The 13880-nt window shown below is 42.1% G+C and overlaps 1 protein-coding gene and 1 long non-coding RNA gene across 2 annotated transcripts in view; both read left to right on the forward strand.

Moving 5' to 3' along the window:
* CHD1L (chromodomain helicase DNA binding protein 1-like) overlaps nucleotides 1–9578 on the forward strand; it is a 42800-nt gene extending 33222 nt beyond the window's left edge. The window contains exons 16-23 of the mRNA XM_008590448.1: nucleotides 124–272; nucleotides 1118–1281; nucleotides 1804–2009; nucleotides 3060–3158; nucleotides 5619–5689; nucleotides 7396–7510; nucleotides 8199–8307; nucleotides 9245–9578. Of these exons, the coding sequence (XP_008588670.1) occupies nucleotides 124–272; nucleotides 1118–1281; nucleotides 1804–2009; nucleotides 3060–3158; nucleotides 5619–5689; nucleotides 7396–7510; nucleotides 8199–8307; nucleotides 9245–9320 (989 nt within the window). The 3' untranslated portion in view covers nucleotides 9321–9578. The remainder of the gene's footprint in view (nucleotides 1–123; nucleotides 273–1117; nucleotides 1282–1803; nucleotides 2010–3059; nucleotides 3159–5618; nucleotides 5690–7395; nucleotides 7511–8198; nucleotides 8308–9244) is intronic.
* A 1415-nt stretch (nucleotides 9579–10993) lies between these two features.
* LOC103605832 lies at nucleotides 10994–11595 on the forward strand. The gene is made up of 2 exons (XR_551819.1): nucleotides 10994–11129; nucleotides 11287–11595. It is a non-coding gene; the product is annotated as an uncharacterized LOC103605832 (long non-coding RNA).
* The last annotated feature ends 2285 nt before the right edge of the window (nucleotides 11596–13880 follow it).

Genomic DNA, 13880 nt, shown 5'->3' on the forward strand with positions numbered 1-13880 from the left:
GGTCTTAGCCCATTTGGAATACAGGCTGTTCTCTTATTCACCCTAGTTATTGCTTTGGATGGCACTAATCCTTTTTTTTTTTTTAGTATCTAACATTTCTCTCTTTGTGTTTTATGTTCTTAGAAAACCATATGTACTTATTTGAAGGTAAAGATTATTCTAAAGAGCCTAGTAAGGAAGACAGAAAATCATTTGAACACCTGGTGAATCTTCAGAAAACCCTTTTGGAGAAAACAAGTCAAGAGGGCCGGTCACTCCGAAATAAAGGCAATGTAAGAACTATTACTTTATGTAAAGGAAGAAATTCTTCCAAACCATCACCCTCAGAGAACAAAAAATGATATTGGGATCATTTTTTTCTCTTAGCATGATTTGTTAAGAAATAAATATGTGTTTGTTGAAATGTAAGTATACTTACCTGTACCCTGGTATAAAAACTATGTAAAAAGTTGGCATAAAAAATCTTAACAAGGAGAGTATACTATACAGTTTAATGCAGGTGAAAGCACCCTGACTATCTAAGCCACCCCTAAAGGGATCACTATATTACACTAAAATACCATATCCTGCTGTTGATAATTGTGGCCCTTTGTCATTAAGAGAGAATGGCAATCATAAATGATATATGTTATGATTGCAGTGGTTGGCACTTGATAGGTGCTCATTAAATGCTAGTGATCGTAAAGATAATCATGATGTTGCAGTATTCTGTTTAAAAAAGAATTATAATATGTTATAGAAAGATTTCCATTAAAAATGGTTAAACTTAAAGTGGCATCCTGCAGGATATGCTTTCAATCAAGGAAAAAAAGTTACTTTTCTGAAGTATCTTATTCCTAATGCAATGGATTGAAATGACTGTACCAACCATGCCAATACTCTGGTTAAGTTTATAGCACGATATCCTGGTCACTGAATCTGTGAGATGTGTAATACGCACAGTCAGTTGAAGAGTTTTGTCACCAGTTCCCACCACACATGGTGGCATGAGATGCGATGTTTCGTGGAATATTAAGCATGTTGCTTCTCTGTACAGGGTGTGCTGTAGGGGTGAATGAACTCACGGAGGAACAGGCAGTTCCTTACCTTCCTGGTATGCATCTTGTTCTTCCTACAGGTTCTTATTCCAGGCCTTGTGGAGGGGTCTACCAAAAGGAAGCGGATTCTGAGCCCAGAAGAGCTGGAGGACAGACAGAAGAAAAGACAAGAAGCAGCAGCCAAGAGAAAGAGACTAATAGAGGAAAAGAAGAGGCAGAAGGAAGAAGCTGAACATGAGAAAAAGTATGTCTGTGTTATTAACCAAGCTGAGGGTCACAGTTGGTAAAGGAGCCACAGGTATAACTGAGACCCCAGTGGAAGAGCACTTTAGAAATACGGAAAACTTCTGTAAAGCTGGTGGTTCCTACTGTTAACAGAATACCTTTGAAAAGATTAAACTTTACCTTTAATGTTAGTCTACTTAAGTAAAAAGTTCTAAGTGCCTAAGGCAGAGAAGATGCATTCTGTTGAAACAATAAAATTTTAAGATTTTATTATAACTGACAAAGAGTAGGTTATCTGAACAGTCCCTTTTAGTCATGTTCTTAAAAACAGGGACATTTGGTAGATGCTCATTATTGAAGTGTAGTCAGGAGGCAGCTAGGCTAATCAGTGAGACTTGTTTATTTACAAATAAGCAGAAATCTTCAATCAGGGTGAGTTTCTAATTGCAGTTATTGTTTGTGAACAGCAGTACAAAATGTGTTCCAAGGGAAATTGTCAGAGGCGGGTTAATTTCCTTTTCTCTCTGGCCTGTTGTGGAAGGATGGCCTGGTGGGAGTCCAACAATTACCAGTCCTTCTGCCTACCCTCGGAGGAAAGCGAGCCAGAGGACGGGGAGGATGCGGAGGATGCGACTTCTGCAGAGTTGTGTTGTGAACACCCAGACTCCACCTCCATCAATTACGTCAGTGGTGACGTCACCCACCCCCAGGCCGGCGCAGAGGACGCCCTCGTTGTGCACTGCGTGGGTAGGAGAAGTGGTGTGGACCGGGGTGGGTGCCTCAGTCTTTACAGTGACAAGAACTGGGGAGGATGAGGCAGAGCTCTGATTTATGGGGGATGGTCCCAGTGTAGAATTGTGTGGTTTAAAAAGCGTGAATTTTAGCATCAGGAGACATGGATTTGACTCTTGACTCTTGGCTCTTTTACCTAGCTGAGTTAAGCAACCTCTCTGAGCCTCAACTTCTTATCCATTTAATGGGATGCTGTCTGCCTTATCCTCTGCACGAGGTTTTTAAGAGGGTGAAATGAGGAAACACTTAGACAAAGGAATCCTTTGAGGAAAAGCAAAACTCCAAGCATGTTCCCTCTCGAGACTTTTACTTCCCCTGCCTGGAACCCTCTTTCTCCAGGTACCCACATCAGGCATTGTTCAAATGCCTGCTTCTCAAAGAGGTCTTCCTTGATTTCTCATATAAAGCAGACCCCATCTCCACCTCTGTTGTTCTCTGTCCTCTTTCTACTCTATTTTCCTTTATTATGCAAATCACCACCTGGCATATAACATATGTATTCATTTGTTTGACTGTCTCATTGAATGAGAAAATAAGGTTTTTAGGAGCAGGAAAATTTTGTCTGCTGCTATATATCCCTGGTGCCTAGAGCAATGCCTGACTTGTAATACATGCTAACAGGTGTTTGCAGTGTGAAGAAACACATGACCGTAAAGTGGGAGTTGTGTGCTGCTGTGTTGCCAGTGCTTCACCTCACTCCGTATCATGTTCCATCTACTCTCCATCCTTCCTCACCTCCAGTGGTTACAGATGCACCACAGAGGTTTTGCTCATTCAGAACGCTAATTTTTGAGCTGCTTTCCTGTTATGATGGCCAGGTGTATCTTCCAGAAAACCTAAACTTATTTGGAAATCCAACCTATGATGTCCTGAGGCGATCATACATTTTTTTCTTTCCTTTGAGAAGTCATTCTTCCACAAGCCTATTTTGTGTCCCTTTGTTTTTCTAAATTGTGGACTGGACTTTGCCTCCTATAGATGAAAATGTTCTCTTTCTTCTGTCAGATGACTCTGGCCACTGGGGAAGAGGAGGTTTATTCACAGCTCTGGAAAAACGATCAGCTGAGCCAAGAAAAATATATGAGCTGGCTGGGAGGATGAAAGGTAAGACGCACAGCAGAGGGCAGGGTGAGGGGGAATAAGACAGGAGAGGACACTAAGATAGTATCACGTGGGTTAAAAAGCTCTAGCTAAGGAGTCAGAAGAACTGGTTGGGGACTGAACTCTGTCATCAATAAGCTGGTGGTTATGTGACTTTGAGGCAGTCCCTTACCTTCCTGTGCCTGTTTTTTCATCTGTAATTTGCAAATAATACTCGTTCTGCCTACCTTATGGGACTACAGGGAGGGTAATGAATGTACAAGTGTGTTGAAAACTGTCAGTCCTGCATGCATGTTTTTAGAAAAAAGTATTGGAATGAGGATCATTTCATTGTTTAACCAACTCACCCCATCTTCATAAGGGAATATCTGATGAAAATGTCAGAGACCTGTGAGAGAGAAATCAGACACATCATTAAAATGCTAACAGGAGTTCGGGTTTGTTGCTGAGGGAAAGTAGGGTGTATCATGAGGCCAGCACAGCCTGCAGTACAACACTCCCTGGAAACAGAAATTTGGGGCCAGGGGAGCTTGGAAGGCTGAATGGTGTTGTCCCTTGGCATAGAGAAGGGAAAGGGGCACTGCCTTTTACATGCAGAAATCACAGTGGTAAGAGGAGTAAAATTATTAACGTGATTATTTCCTGGGGTTGTTGAGAGGTTAAAGGACCTTGTCCAATAGAGAAGGGCCCCCCAGATTTTTTAGAGATTGGTTTTTCCTAATTCTTCTGCCCAGTTCTCTAGGGTACAAAGGGATATAAGGACTTGGAGTAAATACTCTTATTAGTAAAACAAATTACTGAAAGAAGGGTATAATGTGTGTTGAAATAGTCAGCCCAAATTTAGATTCAGATTGGGCAGCTGGAAAGCAGAGAATCCAGGAAAGGCCAGAGCTAGAGGTGCAGCCTGAAGAGTCCCTGTTTGAGTCCTTGCTTGAAACCAAGTGAGAGATATGATGGAGACACGAGAGGGCAGAGAACAGAGCATGGAAAACACTTCCACTTAGGAGCTGAGGCAGGAGGAAGAGACAGAAGGAATTGTCAGAAAAATAAGGAAACCTTGAGAGTGTGATATTTTGAGGGACAAGGGAGGAGAGGATGTCAAACAGGCAAAGTGGTCCACAGCGTCAGACTCTGAAGTGAGGTGAGAATGGGGAAAGCTGCTGGATTTCACCCAAGGTCCATCACATGACCTTGGAGCACTTTGAGGAGAGTGTGAACACTAAAACCTGGTTGCACAGACTTAAGGCAAAAGTGGTCAGTAAGGAAATGGAGGTGGGAGTGTGCAGCTTGCTCCGATGAAGGAATGAAATGAGGTGCAGCAGAGTACATGAAACTGGGCTAGAATTCCCAGGGAAGGCATCACGGAGGTGGTGAAAGTTACCTTGGGCCTGGAAAGATGGGTTGAATTTGAATAGGTTGAAAGAAATGGCAAGAGGATCCCTCACCTTGTCTCGTTCATTTTGGTATCCCCATAACACCTACCATTCGCAGTGCGTGGATACTGAAGAACCCAAGCAGTTACACAGTGCAGGTGTTTGAAGGACAGTGCATAGGCCAGGCAGGCCAGAGGAGAGGACTCAGGTCGAGGAATAGAGAAGAGTTAGATTTTAAAGGCAGGTGTGGAGCACATCATAGAACTGGGAAATAGGCTTGTCTGGGGAGATGCCATTCTAAGCAGGACCTTATTTAATGGGTAATGGCTATCATTTGGGAGAGTTGATCAGAAGAGTAGGATAGCATAGCCAGTGTTTTAGAATGACTTAAAAGATAGGAGTGTGCAGGATATTCATCACTTTTGTTTAAACAAAAAGCTCAAACTAGGTTATGTAAAGCTATAGGGCCGGCCCCATGGCTCACTCGGGAGAGTGTGGTGCTGAGCGCCGAGGCCATGGGTTCGGATCCTATATAGGGATGGCCGGTGCGCTCACTAGCTGAGCATGGTGCAGGCGACACCATGCCTGAGGGTTCCTATCCCCTTACCAGTCAAAAAAAAAAAAAAAAAATTAAATTAGCACGTTTATCTGGAGCATCAGTTTTATTTTATTTGGAGGGTAGGAAAATAGACATATATAGTAGAATGCAGTATTTGAATGATTTAAGACAAACATAGACCTCCAAAGGAGTTTCAAGCTCATAGTGCTTCTCCCTGCAGCCCCCCAGATTCCTCTGGGTTTTGTTCGCTCTTCGATTTCTACAGGAGTACCTTGTTGGTAACGTTTGAGGAGCATTGAGTTAAGAGATCACAAAAATTCAGGAATGAAGCAGGAGAGTACCTGGCCAAGGTGGTGACTGAAGCCAGGAGAGTGAGAAAGGGCTACTATGAAGGATTCTGAAGGAAGGTGGGGTTCAGAACCTAATTGGATTTGGGAAAGGCATCGTATAAGGAGTCAGATTAGACCCTTCAGTGGTCTCAGCCCTTAGTGAACTTAATGTTCTTTCTATTGCTTTTTTATTTTACTGCAGACTTGAGTTTGGGAGGTGTCCTTTTATTTCCTATTGATGATAAAGAGTCAAGAAACCAAGGGCAAGATTTGGTAAGTGAAAAAAACTACATCTGATATCAGAACTAAACTCTGGCTCACATCGGCTTCTCTGGAAACCTCTCCTGCCCCCATTGGTCTCTACGGTAGTATATTAGTTTGCTGGGGCTGCCATATACAATAACACATACTGGGTGGCACAAACAACAGAAGTTTATTTCCTCACAGTTCTGGAGGCTAGAAGTCCAAGATCAAGGTGTCAGCAGGTTTGGTGTCTCCTGGGGCCTCTCTCCTCGGCTTGTAGATGGCCGCATTCTCGCTGTGTCCTTGTATGGTCCTTCCTCTCTGCCTGCACATCCCTGGTGTCTTTCTATGTTTCCAAATTTCCTCTTCTAAGGACACCAGTCAGATTAGATTAGGCCCCACCCTAACAACCTCATTTTAACTTCATTACCTCTTTAAAGACCTTCATTTTGAGGTATTGGGGTGCAGGCTTCAACATACAAGTTTGGGGGGAATATAGTTCAGCCCATAACAAGCAGCTGGGGCCACCCCTCCAGTGCACTTCCTCTGTCTCCTCCCTCTGTCAGTCCCTGGAGCTCTGTCCTCTACTTCCTTGTTCCCTCCACCCGCCCAGATGGCCGGCCCCTCCTCAGTAGGGGGATGCATATTTGGTCTTTTTATCCTCAGTACCCCACACAGTACTAGTTCATAGGAAATGTGCAGTAAACATTTACTGAATGAATAAGAAAACATGGCTCAAACCTCTAAGGGTATCATCATTTCCTAAATGAAAAGTTCCGTAACATTGTGTTTTTTAGCCAGCCATAAGCAGAGGAGAAGAACCACTCCGTATTTCCTCTGCCCACATCAGAACCCTCCTTTTGCATCTTAAGTCTCTCCCATTGCCTGTCATTTGGAATACCTGTAATGAATTTTATTTATCCCACCTACGTTGCTTTCTTCAGGGCCTGAACTCATAGTCAAATATTATTGACTTAGAAAAGAAGAAATGTAGAAACCAGGCTGAAAGAAAGGCTCATTGTCTTGAGGTTGGCAGTCTGTGTGGCTAACAGCAGAGTGATTTCTGTTTGTTTAGTCATTCATTCAGTAATTTCTAAAATGCCAGAAAAAAAATTAGAACAACACACTGTCTATACCTAAGAAGCTAAAAACCCACTGACTCAAGAAAACTGTTTACAGTGAGTAGAACAGCATGTCTCTGGTGTGACTGTACTGATATTAGTCCCAGAAGCTCCCTTGACACTCTCCAGCTCTACCCCACTTGGGTTAGGACAGGGTGGGACACATTTGGCATTTTGTCCTCACGGGAGTTGTTCGAACAGAGGTGGAATGACTGCTTGTCCTGCGGGCTGTGCAGCTGACTTAAGCATCAGTTACAGAATACAAGACCTGGAATACAAGAACCTCCACAATCCTTCCTACTTTTAAAATTCTGAAAAATTCTTTCTTGACCCTTGAGAGCATTTAGAAAGTATATGTTTTGGACTCTGGTTTTAACGTATCTTAAAAAGAAGGAAAGCCTCTATAAAGTTACCACAAAATAAGATAGAACAATTGTGATGGGCGTGGAGTCACACATTTAGTAGGACGCTGCTGATCAGGCAGAGCATGCAAAGAGATGGAGGCAAAGCCCAGGTGACCTGCAAAAGGCTGTGTCCACTCCATGAGCAGGTCACTTAGTTGACAGTGTCACCGTCTCATGTTAACATCAGTCACTTAATGGTGGTTCTTCCCAGCTGGCTTTGATTGTGGCTCAGCACCGTGATCGTGCCAATGTGCTGTCTGGCATTAAGATGACAGCCCTAGAAGAGGGCCTGAAGAAGATATTTATAGCAGCAAAGAAAAAGAAAGGTAAGCTCTCCACCCGTGCTCAGAAATAGATGAATTTCTGTTTCTAGGCATGTGATGTGACTTTTGGAGGAATGTGAGAAATGTCAAGACCCCATTCAATATGCATGGTAAAGATAAACGACAGAAGTAACAACCACATCTTCTTGTATGTGTGTGACCCTTTTTCCTTTCCAGATCACTTTTTTATTCTTTATCTGTGTGGACCATCTCCATCCACTGGGTATTTTTGTCACAAATTTTACAGATGAGGAAGCAGAGGACTAGAGATGAAGTAACTTGGTCATGTGTAGTTGGGAAATGAGGTTTATTATATCTCCCCTTGGAGAGTCACAGTCCACAATGACAAATAGTTCTCTACCGAAAAAAGTTTAGTTTGTTTCCAAACCATGTTTCTCAGAGTTTGTTGAATTGTTTGGCTTGTTAGAGAATCTGTGTATTTTAATTATGACTTCACCAATCATATTCTATTTACTTTGTACCTACTTATTTCCAGAACCCATGGGTCCTGTGTTCAATGGAATAATATATTTTCTACCTATTACAATTCTTCCACAGAATATTTTTGATATTGTAATTATATGCTTTGAATGGGACAGCCAATAAATATTTTCTCCTGTGTATATTTTATACCCATCAATGAATTTTTGCTGAGTAAAGACATCATGATCTCTACTTTTCTTTTTAATAGCAAGTGTTCATCTTCCACGCATCGGACACGCCACGAAAGGTTTTAATTGGTATGGTACTGAGCGACTTATTCGGAAACATTTGGCTGCAAAAGGCATCCCAACTTACATGTATCCTTTTGTGGTCTTAATAGCATGTTCTACCCACTCAAGAGAGAAACTGTGCTGCATTTGTGGCGTTACTATTTAATCCAAGGCCAGGTTGTCCTTGCCACATTCTTCACTCTGCCCCTCTTCAATGAGACAAATATCAAAAAGCACTTTCTAACTTGTATGAATCCAATATATGAATATACAGCCAAGGAGATAAATACACCACGTATTCATGGATGCCATAGATTAAAAGATATACGAAGGGAGGAGTTAATTGAACAGTTGCCATTTGGCAACATACTACATCTTGTTCACATCATCACTTCTCTAGAGATCCTTCAGGTTTGTGGACCAAGGCCTAATTCTAAAAACTTCACTCTGTTCACTAAAATAAACAACTAAGCAAACAAATAGGTGAACTATTTTATTTCTGAACTTTGATTGATTCTTGAAAGGCAGTGTGGAATTCATTTTGACCAGTAAGTTCTAATCTACGTTAGTTAGACTAGTATTTTCTTCTAATGACCTTGCTATATTAAGTTAGCATTGTTTGAACTATTATACTGAATTCAAAATCATTAGAAGAAGCTGAATTGACCCCCTAGTGCTATAATCATACAGAAACTTCACCTTTTTTCTTAGATATTTACTGAAATTAATTCACTCAGTGATGGTCTTCAAGATATTTTTAAATCACTACAAAATCTTAGTAGAAAAGTCATGTTTTACAGGCTTGCACAATTCAAGCAGTATCAGAAAGGTTTTAGTACATCAGATAACAACAGTAGTACTAAGAACTAACAATATTGGAAGTATTTATGATATGGTGAAAGGGAATTAAGGTATACTGCCTCTGGAGTGGTTATTTCAATAATTCCTAAACTAGAGAACTAATAGTTTAGCTAAAGTTGATTTTAGAGTGATAAAATATATCTTCCTTGATCATCCTTGTCAGATATTACTTTCCTAGAAGCAAGACTGCTGTCCTTCATCCACAGTCCTCCTCCTCCTCAAGACAGCTGGGGCCTTGACCATTGGCCCAGCATCAGATCCAGTCTTCAGCAACCAGATAATAAGACATTTGCCCAGGGCTACTGATATAGAGTATTTCAAAGAGGAATCGGGATCTGGTGGGCCTCTGAGATAGTCTGTTTTCTGAGTTCTAACTTTATTTTCCTGAATGTGTTACTCTGGCACCTGCAGTACAGGGACGCACAACTCATTTGGGAAAGCCCTTTGGCCTCGGTTTACACAGCTATTTGCATAATAAATTTTCTACCTCTAATAGTGGTATTGCTTTCTTTTCCCTGTATCTAGTTTTCTTCCTCTCCACCAGGCTGGTTTCTTTACAGAGGGAAAGTCTGTATGGATTAAGGAGATATGAAAGGTAACGGAACAGAGCGGCTCTGGGAGATGGAAGCACCTTCAGCCTTCTCAGTTGAGAAGACAGGCCTCGGGGGCAGAGGCCGAGAAGTGAGATTCTTGATCCAGGCAAGTGCAGCGCCTCCTGCCCTTCTGTTTGCACTGCTCAGCATCAAGATCTGGAAGAAAACACTGGTTTAGAGGCCTGTCAAATGTGACTTCAGAAAAACCAGAGGATCTCCTTTCCTACCCACCAAATCCAGTTTAGCTTCAAGAAATAAGGGAATTAAGAAGATGGCACAAAGCCAGCACAGAATGGCTGGTGGTATTGGGGAGGGCAGGGGACCAAGAACTGCCGGAGGAGGAGTCATGTGGGGAAGACTGTATAACTTGTAGCTTTTCACACTTTTGTGTGTGAAATCTCAGTCTTGGATGACTATCCAACCAGCCTAATTTCTGCTGCTTTGAGGCCTTCAGAACCCATGGTGCTGTAGAGGCTTCAGCAGCCTCTGCCCTGAGCCCTTGAAGTAGGGAAGCCTGGCTATTGGGGGGCTCAGAGCCAGGGACTTGGCCTTCTAAGGAGGTTTGTACCTTTAGCACTGGGTTTTACTATTCTATTTGACGCCCTCTCTACACATTCACCCTTCAACAATTTAGCATCCATGCTGAAGACCTCTTAGACCCTAAATTCTTTTTTTTTTTTTTCCTTTTTGTCTCTTTTTTATTGACCGGTAACGGGATCGCAACCCTCGGTGTTGCGCCCGCACCGCGCTCAGCCAGTGAGCGGGAACCGGTCTCCACATGGGATCCGAACCCTCGGCGGGAGCGCCGCCACACTCCCAAGCGGCGCACTCTCCAGTGCGCCACCGGGCCGGCCCAGACCCTAAATTCTTGATTCCTTAATTTTTTTCTCCTAAAACTCGCTGCATTGATTTTATCTCCCTACTGTCTACTACTCTTCCTGCCAGCCCTTAATGCATAAGTTATTATAACAACTTTAACCTCCTGATCTGCATCTTGAGTCTCTCCAACTAGAAGCAGAATTGGAACTACAAACAGGGAGACTATAGTGAAACCTCACATAATGCACGGGTAAGTTGTGCCTTTCAGAAGCAACCAAAGTACAAATAGATGGGGTATTAGCAAATGCAAAGAAACTTGATTAAGCTCTGTGCAAAAGCTGTGGGTCCTCCTGGACAGCTGTATTCATTTCTGACAGTGGAGTGCACAGGGCTAGCTGGGGATGTTTGAACATCTGAGAGAAGCATCATAGCAGGGAACCCACTCCCAAAGGGAGCATAGCTGACCTTTTCAGGGGCACAGTTCTTTTTGGGGGAGAGAGAGAGGCTTCTTTTCTACCCTCCACTGTCTACCGTGCTCCAGCCATATGGGATTTTCCTCTAGGTGGAGGCTTTGGGCCATGAAGCTCTGTCTCCCGGTGAGCTGGGCAGACAACACAGGAGGATCAGAAAACCCAGGTAACTCATTCTCCGTCTAACGTGGAGTCACCTCTCAGTGGCAGCCCCCTGCCTTGCCCGCCCACCTCTCTTAACTCTTCAGAGTCAGAAGCACAGCCCTACTGCATCTCTGGAAATCTTTCCTGTCTTTTGTAATCCCTTCACTCTTCCCCACCAGAGAGGTGTCATCCTCTGGGAAGGAAGAATGAGAGAAGCTGCCTACTCCATTTGTCCCAAAGGTTTGTTCTGTTTCTTCCGCACATTGTTGATGCCATCTAGCCCTCCCCTCTAAGGAGGGGGCCAAGAGGACAATATGAGATTTTATTCACGATGAGCTTCTGTGGACTAGCTTGTGTCCTAAACATCAGCATAAAAACTCTTGATTATTGAGACAGTGAGGAACTTAAGACTATTGAAATTTTTCTGTATGTTCAATCTCATATTTGACTTTGAATAAACTTTCTTTTACCCTGTAACAAGCCTACAACTTAACTTCTCTTTTATTTTTTGCCCATCAATCTAAACTACATTCTATTAATTAGCCCTCTACAAATATAGCTTGAATCAGCCATTTGAGAGCCCTAAACCATCTCTAGGCCACTGTGTTTTCTGTGTTTTTCTGTCTACTAAACTGAAGTTTAAAGTCACTCTAGCATTACTTAACTTCTACCATAATCTGCCTTATTTCCCAGAGACATCTGCAGTTTCTCACTAGGTCCTTGGCTTGTGCTAGTGCTTCTGCCTGACTCTGCTAAGCCCTTTCCCCAGCCCCTGTCATCCCCTATCAAATCTAGGCTTCTTTAAGAATCCAGAAAAAGGCATTTACTACATTCCCACCAAAGTAATCTCTCTGTGCTACCAAATGACCCTGGGTTTACAGCACATGCTTTGTTGCACTTTCTATTACACTCCTTGGTATATTTACTTAACCCTTGCCTAGATGCTAAGGTCTTTGAGAAAGATTATTTCTCATTTATTTTTTATGTTACACAAAGCAATTAGTAGGCACTCAAATATTTGTTGGATTGAAATGGTATGGGAATAACCGGCTATCAGTTTTGGGAAAAGTATTAGACTTCCACTGTGTATCATAAACTCTAGATGGCTTAAGTATTTAAATATAAAACTTGAGAATATAAGAAACAGCTTCTCATTTTTATGGTGTCTGACTAGCAACTGCCCTTTGAAGCTTCTCCCAACTTCTTACTAAAATACCAATGACATGAAGGCAAAGACTCAACCACGCTGAAAATACATGGCTAACCAAACAAATGCCAGAGCATGATAGGAAATGACACTAGCTATCATGCAAAGTTGGACTGAGATGGCATTTTAGGAAACAAAGATTGCTGGCCCTTGGCTCCCGTCTCAAGACCCTGGGTGGCTGGCTCCCTGGCTGGCCTGGTTGTGGGCACGGGTGGGGCTTGAGGCCCAGAGCCCCCACATCTCAGGACCCTGCCCAGAGATTTTTCGTGTTTCTGGTATTACTTCTTAAATTCCATGCTTCTATGTTTAGTTCCTCCAGGGCTGATTTTGGAGGAAGGAGCCCATGTTAATTTGACACGTTAGCAGGAACTAGAATGTCCTACTTCTGGTTCAGATTGTTTGGAACATGCAGTTCATGAAAACAGAAAATAAAAGCCATGTTGAGGATTTGGTCTTTACAGTAAAAGCAGTGAGAAGCCACTGAAACTTTCAGACTTTATTTTGAAAAGACTGCTCTGCCTACTATTTTGCCATCAAAATGGAGGGGAGCTAGAGTCAATACAAGGAAATGGCTAGAAAGGCTCTTATGATTGTCCAGGTGAAATATAATGGTGGTCTAATGTACAGTGATGGTGGAGATGGAGAAAGTGAACAGATTCAACAAGTACTTGAGAAGTTAAGTTAGATCTTGATGGCAGATTCAGTTTGGGGGGTATAGGAGAAATAGCAAAGATAATGCTTAAGTTGTGGGCTTACATAACTGAATTATTTATTTTCTTTGGGAGAGTGGGAAGTGGGAAGAAATTGATCGATTTGGGGCATGTAAATTTGAGGTGCCTTTGAAATATCCAGAAGAGGTGTCAAGTAGGCAGCCGAGTATATAGGCTTGGAGACATCTGAGCCAGAGATACGAGGAGATGAGTCACACATATCTTTAAAATTTTAGAAAATTTTCAGCTGTTGAATTTTCCTCTCATTTAATATTATATCTTACCCATTCTCCCTATTCTAAGCCCCTTATATCCAGGAATTAAATGTTGGAGTACCTAAGGGCTCATTACCAGGTCTCCCTTTCCTCACATTCTAAACTCTTTCTCAAGGCTGTTTCATCCATTTATACATGTGTGAGTCCCTAGGTATATCTGGCTCTCCCATAGATTCCATCCCAGAAGTGTAATATGCTTTGCAAATACTTGAAAGGAAGCCAACGAGCATTTGGGTTGTCAACAAGGAAGAATTGCACAGGTGCCACACAACAGTGTATTAGATAACAAACTACTGCACTTATTATAATAATAATGTACAGAAAATATATGCCAGTGCTAATAGCAAGATATCAAGATTGGCAAATGTTAGCTTTAAACAAGATAGAATTGAAGACAAAGCATCAAAGAAGGTTACTTCAGCTGATAAATGGTATCAGACAAATGTAATTGTCAACGTTTTTTACCTACAACTATAACTATATATATCATTATAAATTGAGGTAATTTTGTTTATATTAATACATCTAAGGGGAAAAAGACTTAAACAAACTTCAATAATCATTCCCAATTTTTAAAAATA

The sequence above is a fragment of the Galeopterus variegatus genome, unplaced genomic scaffold (assembly GCF_000696425.1).
Source record: "Galeopterus variegatus unplaced genomic scaffold, G_variegatus-3.0.2 Scaffold6107, whole genome shotgun sequence".
NCBI lineage: Eukaryota > Metazoa > Chordata > Mammalia > Dermoptera > Cynocephalidae > Galeopterus > Galeopterus variegatus.